The sequence below is a fragment of the Neodiprion fabricii genome, chromosome 7 (assembly GCF_021155785.1).
Source record: "Neodiprion fabricii isolate iyNeoFabr1 chromosome 7, iyNeoFabr1.1, whole genome shotgun sequence".
NCBI classification, from domain to species: domain Eukaryota; kingdom Metazoa; phylum Arthropoda; class Insecta; order Hymenoptera; family Diprionidae; genus Neodiprion; species Neodiprion fabricii.
In genome coordinates this window covers 19,127,638-19,146,949 of record NC_060245.1, presented here as the reverse complement: position 1 = coordinate 19,146,949, position 19,312 = coordinate 19,127,638, and the positions used below count along the sequence as shown (strand labels likewise).

General features: G+C 36.7%; 2 protein-coding genes and 1 non-coding gene across 10 annotated transcripts in view; all 3 read left to right on the top strand.

The window, feature by feature from the left end:
• LOC124186994 (glutamate receptor ionotropic, kainate 2) overlaps nucleotides 1–2,683 on the top strand; it is a 246,943-nt gene extending 244,260 nt beyond the window's left edge. For all 6 annotated transcript variants that reach the window (XR_006871761.1, XM_046579226.1, XM_046579228.1 and 3 more), the window contains one exon: nucleotides 1,961–2,683. Coding sequence is in view for 5 of the 6 variants with exons in the window: in XM_046579226.1 (XP_046435182.1) it covers nucleotides 1,961–2,014 (54 nt within the window). In the remaining variant the exon portion in view is untranslated. The remainder of the gene's footprint in view (nucleotides 1–1,960) is intronic.
• A 4,022-nt stretch (nucleotides 2,684–6,705) lies between these two features.
• Nucleotides 6,706–18,265, top strand: LOC124186992 (glutamate receptor ionotropic, kainate 2-like). 3 transcript variants are annotated; one of them, XM_046579218.1, is made up of 17 exons: nucleotides 6,706–6,895; nucleotides 10,024–10,116; nucleotides 10,549–10,707; nucleotides 11,084–11,268; nucleotides 12,052–12,209; nucleotides 12,428–12,569; nucleotides 12,631–12,933; nucleotides 13,110–13,328; nucleotides 13,405–13,611; nucleotides 13,691–13,775; nucleotides 14,205–14,481; nucleotides 14,645–14,846; nucleotides 15,154–15,379; nucleotides 15,747–15,862; nucleotides 16,937–17,089; nucleotides 17,194–17,400; nucleotides 17,582–18,265. In XM_046579218.1, exons 2-16 carry the CDS (start codon nucleotides 10,044–10,046, stop codon nucleotides 17,383–17,385), a joined length of 2,697 nt encoding a protein of 898 aa, XP_046435174.1. In that variant the 5' UTR covers nucleotides 6,706–6,895; nucleotides 10,024–10,043; the 3' UTR covers nucleotides 17,386–17,400; nucleotides 17,582–18,265. The 3 variants fall into 3 exon arrangements, with proteins under 3 accessions (XP_046435174.1, XP_046435176.1, XP_046435175.1); XM_046579219.1 differs by having other exon boundaries at nucleotides 6,715–6,822; XM_046579220.1 differs by lacking the exon at nucleotides 17,582–18,265 and having other exon boundaries at nucleotides 15,747–15,871; nucleotides 16,944–17,089; nucleotides 17,194–17,335.
• Trnap-ugg lies at nucleotides 10,766–10,837 on the top strand. Its single transcript has one exon. It is a non-coding gene; the product is annotated as a tRNA-Pro (tRNA).
• Nucleotides 18,266–19,312: the final 1,047 nt, after the last annotated feature.

The following is a 19,312-nucleotide window of genomic DNA, read 5'->3' as shown; positions in this document are numbered from 1 at the left end:
AGGTCTTGAACAATTTTTATTTTCTAGAAAACCTGTAAACCTGTAAATTATCATTCCAGAAAAACGTCTTGGAAATATTCCGAGTTTGAAAACAAAGGAAGCTTTGAAAATAAAAAAAAAAATAAAACAAAATAAAAAAAGCTCCAGACACAGATGGGGAGGAATTTTTTTCCGCCTGCTTACCGCCGGATTTCATGTGAGATAAAAGTACTTGACGGAGTAATTCTTGGGCGAAAAAAAGGGGCGACCTTTCATCGTCGCTACAGGACCTCGGATAGGGTGGTAAAATTTCTTCCCCATTCCCCGTATAAAACTTTTGCGGGGTAGTTTACGGTGTATACTTACAGGGGATCTCATATACACCGTGCGGTTCGCTTCGCGGTTCCCTAATTTTCTCCAACAAACATAAAACTCTGTTTGCCAACAAGCCCCTCTCCAAACTCACGCGTGTATAACCGCCTGTCCATCGATTATTTTTTGAAAAAACACTCCAGGAACTTAGCGCAATATTTGATGAGAAATAAGAAACGGATCATTGATATATTATGAAATGGTTTTTTTTTTCGATTCGTGTTAAAAAGCAACGAAAGGTTGTTAGAAAATCAGAAAACAGATGGAATGCAGTCATGTACGGTTCAAAAATTTATGCAATTTGTCAAAATTCTAAACTCGATGTCTCATCCCGGAGTTTTAATTGTACTAAGAAAAATTTTGAGAAAGCGCAAAACTTTGCATAACTTTTTTTTCTCAGGTAAAATTAAAAAAAAAATCATTCAAATTCAAATGTGAAATCTTAATCTTACTCTGATGACGAAATTCCGAGTTATTTTATTTCTAATAACGATTAAACTTTGTCGTTATTGTTACAAAGCGGTGACAAATAAATGGAATTCAATTCGCATGAAAACAACGATTATTCACGACAATTTCAACGATTGTACTTTCTTTTAATAGAAATACTAAAAAAAGCTAGAAAAAAAAGAAGCCTCACATCGACAATTGTATAAATTAAATTTATAAGCCGAGAATATATTGAGGTAAAAATTTGTCCCCAGGATAAATTCGTCAAAGGGAAGGTGGCCTGATTTTAATTTCAATATCTCTCCCTTCCTCCTTTCTACATTAGCAGCCTTCTTTTCCTGTCGAATCAGCGTCAGCAGCGCCCACCTGATTCGATTCGTACCCTAATCGTTTAAAATTCGGAATGTAGCGTTCCTCAATAAAACGTGAATAGAATTTCTGTGCAGTGCACACGTGGAGATTTTCTTTTTCTCTTCTTTATTCTCCTTTTCCATTCTCCGCCGCTCCGTTTCCTTTCTCCTCGTTTCTTTTGTGAGATGCAGGGCGTCTGGAATTCCATTGATCAGAAGCCGAAGGGTCGTCGTCGGTGACGTTGAAGTTCGATGACGTAACGGGAGTTCAAATTTTTTGATACCAGGACCAAAGGCTTCGGAAATAATAACCCAAATAAAAATAACACGTGACAAACATATCCCTTTTGAAATTTAATTTAATTCAGTACAAAGTTTTCCATCAATCACTTTTACATTTTTTCTCATGGGCTATTTTTGTCATGGGTTATTTTTCTCTTGCATTATTTTTGTTCAGGTTATTTTCTTCGGGTTATTTTTTTCTTGGGTTACTATTGTTCGGCTTCTGTTTTTTGTGTTGGGTAATTTTTGTCTCGAGTTATTTTTACATGGGTTTTTATATCGGTCATAGAATTTTTTTTTTATAGTTATAAAAAAAATTTGCTCTCTGCATTCAATGCAATGTTTCGTCAATTTCTGTACACGCAGGCTGATTGTCATTATTACTGTTGTTACTGTCGCTACGGTTTTAATTATTATTATTATGATTTTCCCCCAGTAATGTACGATGTGTTGAACAATAATTGCGATGTGAAAATAATTCTTTCTGGCAAAATCATCACGTGGATTATTTTGGTGTTCTGTTTTAGAAGCAGAAATCATCCGGCAAGCCTATCTGCGAAGGTTTCACTGATCTCCACTAGCTGCATGTCGGGCGATATCTACACTTCGAAAACAGACTCCAAAACGATCCAAAACGAGATTGACACGTTGAATAATGACACAACGAGATAAGAGGAGATAATGAAATTGAGGGAAAGAGGGCTAAGAAAATTGGCGAAGAATAGACGAAAGTGCGAGAGACGGCGATTGTTTGACGCGTTTATACCTCGTTTCACGGTAAAGACATGATTGTGAGATTAACGCGGACCTAAATGAAGAAGAACTCCATCGAATCACTACGACGATGATAATTTATAAGCAGAAACTGAAAGCTACGACCTAACACTTGACCTCTCCACAATTTCACATTTCATTTAAAATCAAGCTTACGCGTTTGTTGAAGAAACAATGAAATCAATTTTTTTTTTTTTTTTTTTTGTTCATTGTTTATCAAAGTTTCTTGAACTGTAATATGTGCGATTAAAGAAGACAATATAATTTGTTCTATTATTTTCTTGCCTAATTTTTCTTACGATTCTCAACCGGTAATAAGAACTTAGGAGAGGTCAAATACATCTGTCATTTGCTCATATCAAGTCCTTGAATAATTTATAAATAAATGACGAAGAAAATTTCACTCGGGAATCAACGGCTTGAAAATAATGCTGTGATGTGATGTGAAGGGACTGAAATTTGAAATTGAATTGAATGAAAAAAAAAAAAAAAAAACATGATAAATGAAAACAAATTGAAGGATACAGTAATAACGATAATAACGGTTGAAGAGAATCGAAACCGTTGATCCCTTGAATGCGCAGAATAGATTTTACGCTGTGCAGAAAATGTGACGAATTCCCAGCCAAAGATGAAAAACACCCGTGTATAATGTACATGATTAAAATCGGACAATTTTATACTGAAAAATATAGATAATTCACGTACCTATAATATATTGATAGTCGTAGATAGAGTTATACGATTATTGTAAATATCATTATAAAGAGGAGATGAAAAAAGAGGTTAAGCGTATGATTAAAGCTCGCCAATAATTTTTTCTCAAACTCAATGCGGAGTCTGTAGATTTGATTTTCGGATAAAAAATTGAAATTCTAAACTTGAAAAGTTCCGAAAGCACCAAATACTGATTATCTCATTGTCAGTGGCGAAACTTGAAGTAAAGAAATAAAACTTTGACGAAATGTCAAAGGTTCGAATGGTCCTAATCCCGAAGCTCAAAGTTCTGAATGTTGTTTTCGATTTTCGATATTTTTACATTCGGAATCCTGGTCATTTTGAATTTCAGCTTTTCCGATTTTTCATACCCGCTCGTTGTTTCCGACCAATCGAAGCTTTGTCGTTTCATAAAAGTTCGATTTCTTTACCTCAAGTTTTGCCCCCAAATATTTCGGAGTTAGGGGCTTTCGGAATTTTTCAAATTCAGAACTTCAACCCCGCCCCGAAATTTTTTTTCGAGTTTTTGCGGTAAAGATTTGTAGACGACCCTTTTTTCGAATTTATTCGATGCATCAATGTGTACATAACAACAATTTAGCCGCGCAGTATATGAAACGAGATTCTATTTCAATCGTGTAAATTATAGAAATGATATATTATACAGTACGTTTTATTCCTTCTCAATTATAATCAAAAAAAACGCTCTTCACATGCTTAAAATTATACGAAATGCAAAGTACCTGTCCGGTGAAAGCGAATCGATAATTATTCTGTATAATATCTCGTCCATAACTGTGATCAGACGAATTACGTGTATAAATAATAAGAAATATTAAGAAACTCAGTTAAAATAAATACGTCTTATAATAAATATAATAAATAAGATTGTATTTATTGTTATTATTCCTACCATTATAAACATATAAATAATGATTTTACGAAACTGGGTAAGTGAAATGCGCTGCAGGGTAGAAGAAGGAAATTTTTGTACATAAGTTTTGAATTCCCGCTGAATGTTATCTGTATATTAATGATAATTTCATTTTGAATGGTAGTTTTTCTAGACCTGGAATATAATATAGACATTTCAAAGTCAGATCAAGACAGAACCTGCTTTTAAGAACAAAAAAAAAAGCACAAAAACAAATTCTACGGACTCCGTGTTGCAGTTCGATTGATTTCTGAATTAGAGCAAAGTTTAATTTATCGGTGTGTCTACTAAAGTCGTTTGCTTTTTGTTAATCTAATTTCAATTTTCATCTACTGCGTATTGAGAACGAAGTTGTATAAACGAACTAGGTAAAATGAACGGAAAGATATAATTATAATAGAATAAATTTACTCGTTTAAGAATTACAGACTCTATAAATTATTAATAATATAATGTACACTTAGGAATAATTAGTTTAATTCTTGACTAGTATGCAATTATCTATAAACAACAAATAAATTCATCACGACCGTGTGTTTCTCTGAAAAGGATAATAATTATAAACACGATTAAAGAAACACGCGATAATTGCAGATCCTTGATATATTATATTGACTATTAAGTCTCGACAATTGTAAACTACAAAATATTGATATAAAGAAAAGAAGAAAAAAAAAAAAAACAAACAAGAAACCATTTGTCAGTTACGTTATTATTGTTAATTGTCTTGTGATTATTTCCTGCCCACCTCTTAAGTTCTCGACTAGCAGCAAGTGAGATGATCGATCAATTCGTCATTTAATAAGCAAGTAATAATACAAATATTCATCGACCCTCTGTCAATGTTATGAAGCGTTTTGAAAAAAAAAAAAAAAAAAAACAGTGGTGTAAATTTACTCCCAAATATTATACAGAATTATACAATGAAAATTTTGAAAAAACAAAAGAAAAAAAAAACCAACCTTCACGGTCTGTCACTTACAAAATTTCCCCCAGTTTCAAATCAATAATGATTAAAGCTCACAAAAACATCTAACCAGTTTAGATCTGAAACTCGGAAGATTTGATATGCAGGAAAAATAACATGCGCAAAAATTTACGCAATTTTTGAACTCGTTTCTAATTATCCATGCGAAAGTGAAAAGTGAAAAATTCTGTTCGTAGTCAGCCACCCCTTAACGTCAATTTCTACTCGAACAACGACACGAATGTGCATCGATTTGCCTGCGACAAGGCGTTGCTGTTTACGAGTTGTTGTTTTTTTTTGCGTGGATTAGTTTTTGAGGATCTTCCAATCACATGGAGGATGCAAAAGAAATTCGTATGTAACAAAGAGTCGATATGAAGTGAAAATGGAATTGAGTTCAATGTTAAGTAACGTACATTGAAGAAAAAATCTAAGAACCGCAAAATAAAATGTTTAAATCATGCAAATCAAATAATTGGTTTGAAATTTGTCGTCTTGTTCTTATACGCGAGAGAAGAAGTACAAAAAAAAAAAAAAAATTCAATTCCAACCGTTGTCAATCTGAATGCAACAGAAGCCAGATTCTCGGTAAATTTTGCATCAAGTTCAGACTCAGTTGGACTAGAGAAATGGAATTTAGAAGGTAAAATGTAGAGCAGAAAATCCGGTGATGCGGTTATTTGTACGATACAATCTCCTATAGATTTTTTTTTCGAAAATGATACAGATTTTTGATGGAAATAAGTAACACGCGTTACGCGCAACGCTCTCAGAACTCGCTGGATAAAATAATTTTATCTCGGTGGGCGATGTATAGTTGAGTGAAGGAATTTCCGTTTCATCTGCCAAAAATAGGAAATCGTCAACGCCGAGTTATTTCTCTCTTCCCCATTTTCTCTCATTCACTTCTTTGCTTTTCGCTATAAGAAACTGTAACTTTACACGTGCAACATAAACAAGCAACAAATCAAACGGGCACAAGCAATCCGGTGATTCATACTCAGAAAAATTTGCTGAATCTTGTGAGATTGTGTTTTTCGAGATGTACCGACGTTCCAAAGACGCAATTAGCTCGGAGCAAAGTAATAGTTCAAGGATTGGAAGAAAAAAATTAAACATTCGCTCGGATATTTTTCTATCCACGGATTATTTTCGTAATTTTCTATTTAGCTCGAGAAATTATTCTTTAGCTATTACATCGAAGTTTGCTGTGTAAGAAAGAAAAAAAGAAAAAAAAAAAATCTCGTGTTTAAGTTTCACTTCGTAAAACAAAACGAGTATTTTATAAAAAAAAGTTGCCAAGTTTCAGAGATGATTTTTAGGATATGTCAAAAATTTACCGTCTGTATTATTTCGTTTACAAAGCCTTATACGATTTTTATTGTAATTTGCAAAGCGACATATCTTGGTAAAAATGTAAATTTCACGCTCAATCTCAAAATTGTCAAGTTGAATTGGGAACCAGTGAATGTTGAAGAAAAAGTTAATGATAAAAAATTGTTGACCGAATCAGCTATAAAAAGCTATTCGTGATATAAGAAAAAAATAAAAAACACATTTTTCTTTGAATGTTTGAAAATATTTACAGTCGACCCAAATTCGATCGATGATAGAAAAATACTTATACGAGCCAAGAGAAAATGCAACGAGTAAAAATTAGCAAAGGTTAAATCGGTGCTCGCAGATTTGATGGCTGCATTATATATATATCGTTGAAGTAGGTCAAATGGGAAAAAAAGTCTTTCAAATTGCAGGCCGAAAGTAGCAGCGGATAGCAGCTGTTGTTCCAGTATGCAGATCACGAGCAGAGTTCTGGTGGAGGGAGAAAAATTAAAGAAAGACCAGAATAAGAACACAGATTCTCTGCGCGCCGGTAGTTGCGTGCTTTTGGCATTTCGACTTGATCCCTGAAAGCGCGCGGAGCTTTCGTATATAGCTCCGTTTCACCCATTGTCGGGCTTTAAAGCTCGTTTAAAACAGTAATCGAAAGTAAAGAGGTTGTTATTGTTCATTTGCTATAATTACGTGGCCATGCGTATCGATTTTCTTTTATTTTTTTCGTGTGAATAGGTAAGATGAGAATTTGTCCACGGTTTTGAAAAGCTGCTTCAGGCTCCAGATTAACGCGAAAGATTTTTTGCAATGTCAATTTTCGCATTCAAATTCATATTGCTTTGCTAAATTTCGTATAACCGAGTCACAGAATGCTTACTTACGTCTTCATTTTCTAAAGCTTGTTGCATTTTCATTTTTCTCTATCGTACTTCTGCTTTCAATTGGCTAAAATGTCTGACCACGACGAATGATCTGCACTGATCACAACGACTATGCAATATGATGTTCGTTGATCGGTGAAACGCGGTCGGCAATCAAGTTAATCATTTTCCGACTCTGATCGATTTGATCACGATCATCAGGATCCATAAGCGATCAAGTACAAACGGTTGCGATCAAAAGTCAAGTCAAGTCGAGTCAAGTCCATCGGTTATCGGAGTTGTTAAGAATCTTCAAATGCAGTGTCTGACAAGTCTAAATTGGAATTTAAATAAACAAATTGTGTGCTACAATATTCTTTTTCATCCAGGAATATTAAAATTTGAAACCTACACAAATTTCCATTTATCACACCCGATTATCAATAATTATATCAATTTTCTGTAAGTCATGCCATTCATAATTTTTCTTTTCACTTTAGTATCCCGATCAATCAAATCATGAAAATTTATTACAGTTCGCATGATGTAGAAAACTCACGAGAAAGGAAATTAATCATGAGCGGTGATAATTATTTAACAAACGATATCGAAAATAATGAAATTATTCTATTGTAACTGAAAAACAAATATTTATAATTTGAATCAGAGTGTTTCGATTTCAATATTTCAAAAAGAAATCGCATCAACCGAATGAACTTTAAGTTCCACCGATTTTTCAATCTTTTTTTTAACTTTATTTTGCTTGCATAATTTTTTAACTCGATCTGACAACAAACGATTAAAATTACACCCAGATTTCTCCCCAATAATGAAATTTCCCATCAAATCTTGAAGTCAAACACAGAAACAAAAAAGTTAAAAACTCATTCGTTAGGCTGAACGCCTACGAAGATCGAAATCGCATTTCGCATTCTATTGGAAATATCTTTACCTCCTGACCGGAAGTAACTCCCCCTTTTCGTCTAGTTTCAATTCCGCCCCCGCAGTCTGAAGATAAAACGTACGTTATAGTCCTCACTTTGTCTAGCATCGAGTCGTTTGTACAGACTAAACAAAAGTAAATCCTCTTTGCGCTGCCAGCTGTTTCACGAAATTTTATAACCCAGCTTCTGTTTATTTTAAAAACTCTACATCGTTTCGCAGACGTTTTCTTTCACACACGCAGCAATCGGACAGGCGAGATTTTTCTCAATATTTCTCTTCTCGACGATTTTCACCGCCTTTTTTTTTATTGCTTTTCCGAAAACAAGACTCGCAATTAAAAAAAAAAAAATCCGCAAAGAATTTTACCGATAATTCGCACAATTAATCGAATCTACAATTTCGGAAGATTCGTTTATGGTCATTTGATTCAATGAAATTAGGAATTAACTAATTACTGATGAATTCTCTTGATGAATTATACGAAAAGACGACAATGTTGAATTGAAATCGAGTCGAATGAAGTAAATTTACGATGTTAATATGGATATAAAGAAGAAAAACAGAAAACGCAAATTCGATGAATTCGCAAGCAGATTGTTAATCATACTTCAAAAATTTCGCTTCGCGGTTTACAGAACGACGATTCAAAAATTAATTCATCGCAGATAACTTTGATTAATTAATGCAATCGGTTCAAATTCATTGTATAATCAGATTCGGAATGAAAAGTCATTAACGAATCAAATTATTTGTTTCTACGATAAGCTGTTCAATATTTATATATAAAAAAAAAGAATCGCATTGTTGAGAAATCCAAAAAGATCAGAAATAACTTTGAGTAAATAATGTAATCGGCTCAAATTGATTGTACAGTCAGATTTGGAATACACAGTCGTTAAAAAATCACATTCTTTCTTTCCATGATGAACTATTTAATATTTATATATAAAAAAAAAAAAGAATTGTAGTGTTGAGAAATCCAAAAAGACACGCGTGTCCTATTTGTTCGTAATTTTTATATTAAATTTCTTTCTCTCGACGTGATGACAATAAAATTGACACCGATGATTTCGCTTATATTAAGGCTAGACCGTAATTGACAAAGCTGAGAAAGTGTGACCATGGCAGCGGAATTGGGTTGGCTTGAGCCGCGACGTCGAGACGCAGTTGGTATAAATATACCTTTCAGGGTCAAAGTACGTCTCGAGATTCCTCTTTCTGACATCCGTGTGAAACGCATCGGCTTATTACGCGCAAGCTGCGAATTTAATACGTATGAAATATTTGTTAAATAATTTTTCGAGGTCTGATTTGATTCGAGAAATAAGAGATGAGAAATGATAACGAACTTTGTGCTCGTTTTACTTCCGCTGTTCACGTTATATTTAATTAGTTACACCGAGAGAAGTTACTCGAGTTGAAATAAAATTCTTTGAATATCATTGACTGAGCTCTGTTCATTAAATTTCAGGCGTCATCCATTTTCATTTGGTTTTTTTTTTTTTTACATCATTTTCCCATTCTTTCTCACTTACATTTCTATTCTCTTTTCTTTTTGTTTCGACCGAAAATCCACTCACTGTTCGTTAGAATCGTCTTATCAATTTCAATTCGATTTGACGAACGGTTATTATTTATTCATTTACAGAGTCCCTACGTTAATACATACATGGAGCCTTTTTTCTTCCAAACCTCAATAAATGAGGATTCAAAAAAAAAAAATTACTTATTGATCGCCCAATGTCACAGAAAACCAAACTAATCTTTTACGTGAATTTTTATTTCTCTACGATATGTGAAGCCGTTGATAGTAAAAATTGCATGAAAGTTTGTCAGATTATCCGATTGATTCTGTTATAATAATAATTATAAATTGAATTTCCTATATTTCTAGACACACAGTAACCGATTTTGCATTCAATTAACCCAGGCAATTCCTAGTGACTAACTTTTATATCAAGTGCAGTTGTATCGGTGATACAGTTTCACGATTTTCAATTTTCATTCTTGCCTCGATATAATTTTCGTACAGTTATCACGCAGAATATTAATTTTCAGATAACCCCGATGATCTTAAAATGCTGATGAAGTTGATACTGATGGCATTATTGCCATCGGGTATTTTCGGGTTCGGAAAAACCGTTAAAATCGGTAAGCGAATGATTCTTCTTCTCTCTCAGCCGTCTTATTTCTACCTCAATACTCACACGAGCCTTTCCTTGACTTTCTAACTTTCGAAAAGTCACTTTGAACGCGTGCTGCCATAAAAGTGCAATTAGCGTGCCGTATTAATGTTCACTGAAATACTTAGTCAAAAGAATAATTGATTGCAAGAATACGTATTTTTCAAAATCACTTGATTGATACGGCTAAATTGTCGCTACCGAATGTTTAAATAATACGCAATCGCAAGTAAATTATACTTGTTTGTAAGCAAGTTTGATTTTTTTCCGCGATAAGAACGGACTTCATTGATTACGTGATGCGAGGGTCGATATCTTTGGATAAAATTTTAATCAACTACACAAATTGCTTGACTTAATTGAAAGAATGAAAAATTATTAGAAGACAATTCTTCTCTAGGTGGATTGTTCGAGGAGGATGATTTAAGAGCCGCCGCGTTTAGGGTCTCCGTAGAGATGATGAACAATCAAAGACACGGACATTCCGAGCTGCCAAAACAGTTCATCGATACGCAGATAATTACCGTTAATAACGATTCCTATGACGTGTCGCAATGCGGTGAGAAATTTTAAATAAATTAGAATGAACAAACTTGTTGCCTACAACCTCAACAAGCGGCTCAATGGTCTAGGGGTATGATTCTCGCTTTGGGTGCGAGAGGTCCCGGGTTCAAATCCCGGTTGAGCCCACTATTTTTTTTTTACGAGTTTTTTTTTGCTTCTAGTGTAATTTCGTATCGAATATCTTGTGCATTGAAAAATTTTTACATATCAAATCAACATGGTTGGTCAATTTTTACCTCTGTCGTCATCATTATGCAGTCGAACATTTCCCCGGATTTTGAATGAGTGCAGACTAGGATATTAATTTTCGAGACGGGAACGTAGAACGCAATTATACGACAAACTTAATGACAAAAAGAATTGATTTTCAGTCTGTGGCCTTGCTGACGATGGAGTGGTAGCAATTTTTGGTCCGGGTCACAAGATTACCGCAAGGCAAGTGCAGAGCATGTGCGACACGATGGAGATTCCTCACATTGAAGCGAGGTGGGATTCTCGACAGATACGGGGAAACGGACTGCTCAACATGTATCCGTATTCGTATACTTTGTCCAAGGTAAGCTTTCCGAGCTTTCGAAAGCGCGAGTAAACGGATTCCACGGAGTTTGATCCCGTTTTATCCGATTTTTCTTTCGAGCGGAAAAGCTTTTATTTAATTACAAATTTTTTTTAATGTTGAAGATTTCATTTGTGCTGTTTTAATTTTGACAAAATTTTGCGGTTTCATTTCGGAACGAGAAATCTCAACGGAGAAAAGGCAGAGAAGAGAGTGAGAGAGAGGAGGAGTATAACGATTGAAAACGAATTCTCAACAGATTATACGTTTAAGGCGATGAGTAGCGATGGTTTGATAGCAAAAGCGTACGCATTCAATTGCTGATCGTAATTCAGTTTCAAACGTATCGCGAAGCTTGAACTGTGTAGTTCATGGGATGCGGACGTTTGACTATGAGCGTGAAACGTTTCATTATCGTGTATAAGTCGTGTCTGTATTCGACGCATGAAAGTTACACAAAATAAAAATCGGTGGTGATAAAAACGTAGTTAAGTTACCATGGAAGCCTCTTCGTATTTGAGATCTCCAGACCCAAATATTATAAAGTCGGCTTTGATCCCGTGTGATTTATCACCCTGTTTCACTGTTGAGACGGTTTGAATCCTTCTGTCAAGAGTTAATGTTTCAACGTCAAACGAATCTTTTTCGTTGCTGCAGAAGCTATGTTTCAGTAGAATTGTTGTTCATGAATTTATAGAAGAATGTTATAAGACGTGAAATTGAACAGGCATACATTCGCAAAAGTGACGATACAAACCATTTCATTCGAAGACGTCTCCACAGATATACCTGCAGCTTGCTGAGGATTTTGAGTGGAAGACATTTACGATACTCTACGAAAGCACCGAGAACCTGATTCGGATGCACGATCTTCTGAAGAGATGGGATCGCCGGGGGCACACAGTTACCGTGAGACAGTTATCCGAAGGACCGAATTACAGGTGTGAATTCAATGCTCAAAATACTCGATTGAACTACTTCTCAAAGTTTCCGAAAGACAAAAAAAGAGATCAATTGATGCGGATTTTGCTTTAGAACTGAAATAATTTCAAACTTTCAGTGCCCAACCTACGTCTGTCAGCCAAATTTGCTATCGGATAAGAAACCCTGGTGGTGATACTTTTTTGATCGTTATTATAAAGAAACCGTTTTTCCACAGGCATGTTCTAAGAATGATCAAAACGTCTGGAGACCCGAACATAGTATTGGATTGTTCAATTGATATACTGGCGGAAGTTTTGAAGCAAGCTCAACAAGTTGGTTTGATGACGGATAAGCACAGCTACATTATCGCGTCTTTGGTAAATTATAAAAAAATCCATAAGCCGTAGAAAAAAATTTTTTATCCGCATTGTCTTTCAGGACTTGACGAGCATCGATCTTGAGCCCTACCAATACGGTGGAACAAATTTGACCGGGTTACGTTTGATAGACCCCGATGATCCATTGGTCATCGAGACCTTTCAGAAAAACGCACTGGAATGGGGTGTGGAAAGTCCATCCCAGATTACGGTAGAGGCAGCTCTGACTTACGACGGTGTCCAAGTGTTTGGAAGGGCCCTGAGAGAACTGGACGACACCGTTGTGGCTGACGCGAAATCTTCTTTATGTCACAACGTCACTAGCTGGGAACACGGATCTAGTCTGATGAACATCATGAGATCGGTGAGGAAATGTGTTCTTTCTTTCCCTGAAATAATGAGGTACGGTCTCTTTAGAGATTCGATGGAGAACTATTCTTCAGAAAACTGAATCACAGAAAATTTAGGATATAATGAATGGTGAAAACAAGAAACTCGTAGCCGGAAGACTTGATGGTTGAACACGGGGTTTGCTTCCAGATCGAGACTGCGGGATTAACTGGGCTGATAAAGTTCGACTCGTCTGGTTACCGTAGCAACTTTCATCTTGACGTGGTGAGTTTGGAATCAGATGGCATGAGAAAGATTGGATCGTGGAACAAGACGGAAGGGATGAGTTACATTCCGAAGCCACTGCTGCCAGAGCAGATAATCGAGATCAGTCTCCGCAACAAAACGTTCCTCGTCCTCATAGCGATAGTAGGTGCCTTGAGCATGGTGATCCATTCACCGAATGAATGTTAGATTCGATGACCAATTGATCAATTTGCCCTAGACTCCCCCTTACGGAATGCTTAAGGAGTCGCCGAAGAAGGAAGTTGGGAACGAAATGTACGAGGGTTTTGGAATAGACATAATTCACGAGCTTTCTAAACTTCTGGGCTTCAAATACATTTTTGAGGTCCAAGAAGACAACGTTTATGGTTCGAAGAATTCTCAAACTGGAGAATGGAATGGCATGATAAAGAAGATCATGGAAGACGTTAGTTTGTAGACAAAATATTGACCAGGCGATATATAGAGCTTGCGAAACTGAAATACCATATTGTTATCTGTCTCAGAAAGCGGACTTGGCTATCACTGATCTCACAATCACGGCCGATCGTCAAGAAGCCGTAGACTTCACGATGCCTTTCATGAACTTGGGTAATAACAAAGTTTTCCCTTCATTTGCATCCAATTTCTTCTCGGTTCTAGAGAATAAATCCACGTTCCGAAGGTTCCTTAATCAGTAGAACTAGATTCTAGAACACTGTTCAGTCACAAAATTTTCCAATTTGTTTCTCAATTTGGAAACCATTATCTGTTGGTCTGTCTGAATTAGTCAGGGTACAGCAAGAAATAAACGTCCTCGCAAACTATTACCGAAAATATAGTTGGTAACGATTGAAACTGCAAGGTCTTCACCTTGTATTGGGAATGCATGAACTTCGAGACGAAACCATAAAGGGATCATCTATGGGTGTTGTAAATCAAGAATGTAGGGAGCGTATATAAGTATCGGAGCTTAGTTGCGAAGCCCCTTCTTCTCCTAGATGTGAATGTGTCACTGACGGCAAAGGCTTGTCCTCACAGGGATCAGCATTCTATTCAGGAAACCAACGCCCATCGGATCCAGCCTCTTTTCTTTCTTGATGCCATTCTCGAACGAAGTTTGGATGTACCTGCTGGGCACGTACCTTGTCGTCTCCCTGCTTTTCTTCGTCGCCGGTCGCTTGTGTCCGGCTGAATGGAACAATCCCTATCCCTGCATCGAGGAACCCGAGGAACTGGAGAACCAGTTCAGTCTGAAGAACGCCTTCTGGTTCACCATCGGTGCCATCATGCAGCAAGGGTCAGAAATCGCTCCAATGTAAGTCGGGGTGGAAGTGGAGAATTTTTTACCATATCCAGTAAAGTGCGCACTGATGTTCCGTCGTCGGTTCTTTCGTTCGCTGAATGGTTCCCGACCATTTCTGGATGAACTGAAAATCAGGAAATCGATCGGTCGTTATTTAATGTCTTACCATTTTCAGAGGCATTTCGACGCGCATGATGGCCGGTTTTTGGTGGTTCTTCACACTGATCATAGTCTCCTCTTACACTGCTAATTTGGCGGTATTTTTGGTCGTTGAATCGAAGCAAACCCTTATCAAGAACGCCGGTGATTTGCTCAACAATTCACATAGTATCAAATACGGAGCAAAAGTGAGTGGCTCTACCATAGATTTCTTTAAGGTGAGTCGTTTTCAGAAGACTTTTCGTAAAAAGCACAAACTTTTGCCGTTATGGAGAAGTGTAGGTATTATAGATGTGTAAGGTGAAACTATTGATGAAGAAAATTCATGACTGATGAACTAGAAGGCTGACTTTTGAAGTGACGTTTTAAACGTTCGAACTTACTTGGATTTTCTCTTTTTATTGTTGGATTTTGCCATTTTGCTATCTCAACAAATCTCAGTGTACATCCCTTCAGTTGGTTCTCTGTTTTCCTACTCATTTGTGGACACATGTTTCTCATAGTAAATCGCTTTCTCAAAAACAGGCCTCGACAGATCCGATTTACTCCGCATTGAACGATTACATGCAAAAAAATAAGAAAGAAGTAATGCCAAGCACGAATGATGCGGGTGTGCAGAAAGTTATGCATGAAAAGTACGCCTTCTTCATGGAGTCGTCAACGATCAAGTACGAAGCGGAAAGAAAGTGCAACCTTACCCAGGTCAATGGTCTACTCGATGCAAAAGGCTACGGTATCGCAATGAAGAAGAGTAAGTCCAACTTTCGGTAGATTTTTTTGGACCTTTCCTATCTTCCTTTGCGGTGTATTATGACAAGCTTTTTCTTTCACATTTTGCTATTTCCTAAAGAAATAGTATACCCACAACCAATAGCTCAGATAAAACGCACATTGACTCTTGATACAACGAATTTTGTGATGTCTATCCTCCAAATCACTTGCGCTATGACGAAAGAGTTTCAACACATCGGTAGAACAATTTCGGGAAAACGTTTCTGACTTTCTGATATCTGCTGTGAATAATACTACGATAATCGTAACATAAAAAGGGAAACATGTATTATTTTCCTACTGTACCTTGGACCCAGAACTTCATTGAATCAATTACTTGATTTAAGATTCGCCGTACCGGAACGCTCTCAGCACTGGCATATTGAAACTCCAAGAAACGGGGGTCCTGAAGGATTTAGAAGACAAATGGTGGAAGCAGAAAGGAGGAGGTGGTGCGTGCGATGTAAGGATATTGAAAAGCTGAAAACAGCATTTTTTCACTAGCATCAATCGTAAGACAGGTGGATCATTCGTACAGCGAGGCGAAGAGAAAGAACAGTTCAAAAAAAAGTTCCCGACATGTTGCATCTGCCAATTATGCTGAACATGAACGAATCTACATGATTACTAATCGAAATCTGGAAATCTCTGTGCTAAACAACATAAGCCCAACGATATAAGAATCGGATGAAGAACTTCCGCGTTTGAATATTTTGATCGTTTGCATTGAGAAGTCACTGCTCCAATAACGTTGTTAACACATTTCAGCTTCAATCGTTCGAATATGCTTGGAATCAGTACTAATTGTAAATAGGTATCACATAGTAAGGATGTTGATAAAGATTAGTCCTCGCCTCATAGAAGACAATAGATGCGTCAAACTCAAACAATTCTCCATTTGACAATGGTGGAACATAAAATGAAAACTCATGACGAAATACTTTTTTATCAGACCACTTCTCTGACCAACGTTGAACAGTACTTTCGTCGTAAATACAGAGAAGCATTGGGAATCCGGAAACATATGAATGACATCAATAGGGATAAACGATATCAAACTCATCCAATTTAGAACCCCATCCTTCCGGCTTTTGGATTGATTTTTCAGTCAATCAAAACGGCATCCGATTTGTTACATACATCAAACTAAAACGCAACACAGGAGTGTCTCTAGCTCAGGATAAATAGGAACGCCCTGTATGGGAACAACCAGTATCAGGTTGAGTCTCACCCTGATGAAGTGAACTGCAATGTTTACGAAACGTCGGCAACAAACCGTTTCCAATCCCGGAAGCCAAGTCACATTCAGTAGGAATGTTGTTCCATTCGTGTTCACTGTTATTAGCGCAAATAACATTAACGGAGATTTTACAAACAGTGTCTTCTCTTCTCATAACTTATGATAAAAACAGTCATATCCATTCGTCCTCGACTATAACTGACAATGTCTCGAGGAAAACATCTAACAGGGAGGCAGGAAAATGTCGAACAACTCGAGTAACGATATTCAATGTCTAAATCCATTCAATGTCCACAGGAAAAGGCGGGGGGATCCTCGGATGGTGAGGCTTTGGGTGTGCCTAATGTGGGAGGCGTTTTCCTCGTTCTGGCAGTCGGCGTGGTTTTATCTGGCGTCTATACGGTTTGCGAACTGCTTTGGGTGGTGGGCTGCACTTCGATAAAAGAGAATGTGAGAGGGTTTCAAATTCTTTCATTCCAATGGTGCTCCGGTTCTTCTTCCGGTTTTTCCAATTCGATAACTGACCTCCACCCTCGTCATATTCCCTTGTCCAGGTTTCTTTCGTGGATGAGATCAAGGATGAGCTGAAGTTCGTCGTGAAGTGCAGCGCCACGACTAAACCGGTTAGACGAAGGAAGGCTGGCTCGCGTTCTAATTGGAGCCACGGAGAAGATAGCAATGGAGCCAGCACTCCGCCCTACGGCTTCATGCCCACTGTTATCACTACTTCAGCGGATGACGATTAGCGCGATAAACGCACGGTGAACAAGTATTCATATATACGCATAAAAACACTCGTTTTGGTCTTTGGTCTCCATTAAACGCCTCTGAATTCTCATCGAATTAAGAGACTGAGTGACTGGCGCCAATCGAGTCGATGATTCGCGATTTTTTAAACAATCGCATTATTTTTAGTTATTTTTTTTTTTTCATTCCTTGCAGAATACATGGCAGATGAACTGCGGGATTATTGTGACTTCACTTGACGAGTCTAAGCTGGGTTATCATCTTGACATTGGAAGTCTATATTGCGTTGGAGTTAATGCGTGGATTTAAGATACGTTGTAACGATAGTCGAAACAAAAAATTAATCATTGGAATGTTCAAAAAATTTGGTTGAAGATTAGAAGCCTCGAAATTTTTTTTTTTTTTTTTGTCTTTTTGTTACGTACGGATAAGAAACTTCTCACCAACATTTCGGTCAATCAACTTCAGCGTAATTTTTTTTAAACTCATGTTGTATAATCCTATTTCTATCGCGCTCATTCTTTTTACTAAAACTCACTTCTAATGCATTCGACATATCTTAACACCTTCGAAAAATTACATCACAGCTGGTTACTGTTTGATTAATGAACACTGACGATGAATAGATCGTGTAATAATTGGGTGTTTGGAATATCGGTAGCTCGATGTGATGCAAGCTTTTTACAATTCTCTAAAAAAAAATAAGTGAAAACTTCAGTTATGGTTTGTTATTATAATCTGTACGATCATGTTTGTGTAATTATGATTGTCAGTTACAGCTTCACAGAAGCATACACGACAATTAGTATCGGGTGAATGTAATATTTATTAAACGCCATACTGAAATAGCTTCGAATGAAATTCATTTTCGGCTTTGAAGCTCGTTTCTCATTATTTTTCCATTTACTCCATGATATTTTAAACTCTCCGAAACTAGGTTATCTGAGTTTAGTTACCGGCCCCATGACTGACAAGTAGGCAATAGTTATAACGATAGTTGTCTCTGTTTTTAATACTTCGAACCAAATGAAATGAAACATGCTTCCAAATTTTCTTTCACAACTTATACATGTCGGATAATGCTATGAATTTCCACAGGATTGCACTTTTTTCGTACAAGATGCTCGATACCTGAAAGTACAAGATAATGTAGTTCGCACTGTAAAAAGGAGAAAAAATTTCAATCGAATTTCGATTCCAAACTGAGGAGTTGATGATGATTCGTTTCAATATACCAGTGCAAAAAAAGTGAAAAATTCTGTCAGAGGTCGGACGACCTTTGCCCTAAATTTACATTTGCGCAGTGACAAAACAATGCTTGAAGTTGCCTGCGAGAAGGCGCATCGAGGCCACCGCTCGACATCGATAATGTAGCTTTCTACGTTATTGGTAAATCAGATTTTTTTCAGAAGCCTTAGGAATCGGACGTAGGGCCAGGAAAAAAATTTTCAAAACCGGGCGTTGTTAGAAAGTAATAAAAATTGGATTTAATTTTCCAAAATAAATCTGTCACCGACTTTAAAAATAGGTGAAAACTGCAGATTGAAATCAAGAAAATTTAGTCATTAGTAACTTTGAAAGGATTCCATTCTCATTCTTTGCTTCGTAATTTTTTTTTCTCTTTAACCAAGTGAAATGAAATAATTGAATGATTTCAATTCGACAGAAGTTTTTCACAAATAAAGGCATTCCGTAATCGAAGGTGACAACGCGATGTCAAGCCGGTGATATCCAGACGCTACACGTTATAAATGGCTTGCAGAAGTCGCAGAATAAAATAGTTCATCACCTTGCACACGGGTTGCAATTGACCGAAGGAATTTCTGCTGCACGTGACAAAAATAGCAACGCGTTTCCTCTCTCTCTCTCTTCTTCTCTCTCCTCTCGCTCTCTACCTCTATTGCGTTATAGACATAAATATATTCA

Excerpts from the sequence above, each read along its gene's own strand:
- LOC124186992 (XM_046579218.1), top strand. The coding sequence starts at position 10,044 with ATGCTGATGAAGTTGATACTGATGGCATTATTGCCATCGGGTATTTTC. Across the intron at positions 11,269-12,051 it reads ATTCGTATACTTTGTCCAAG|ATATACCTGCAGCTTGCTGA; the intron begins GTAAGCTTTCCG and ends ACGTCTCCACAG. Across the intron at positions 15,863-16,936 it reads GAGGAGGTGGTGCGTGCGAT|GAAAAGGCGGGGGGATCCTC; the intron begins GTAAGGATATTG and ends CAATGTCCACAG.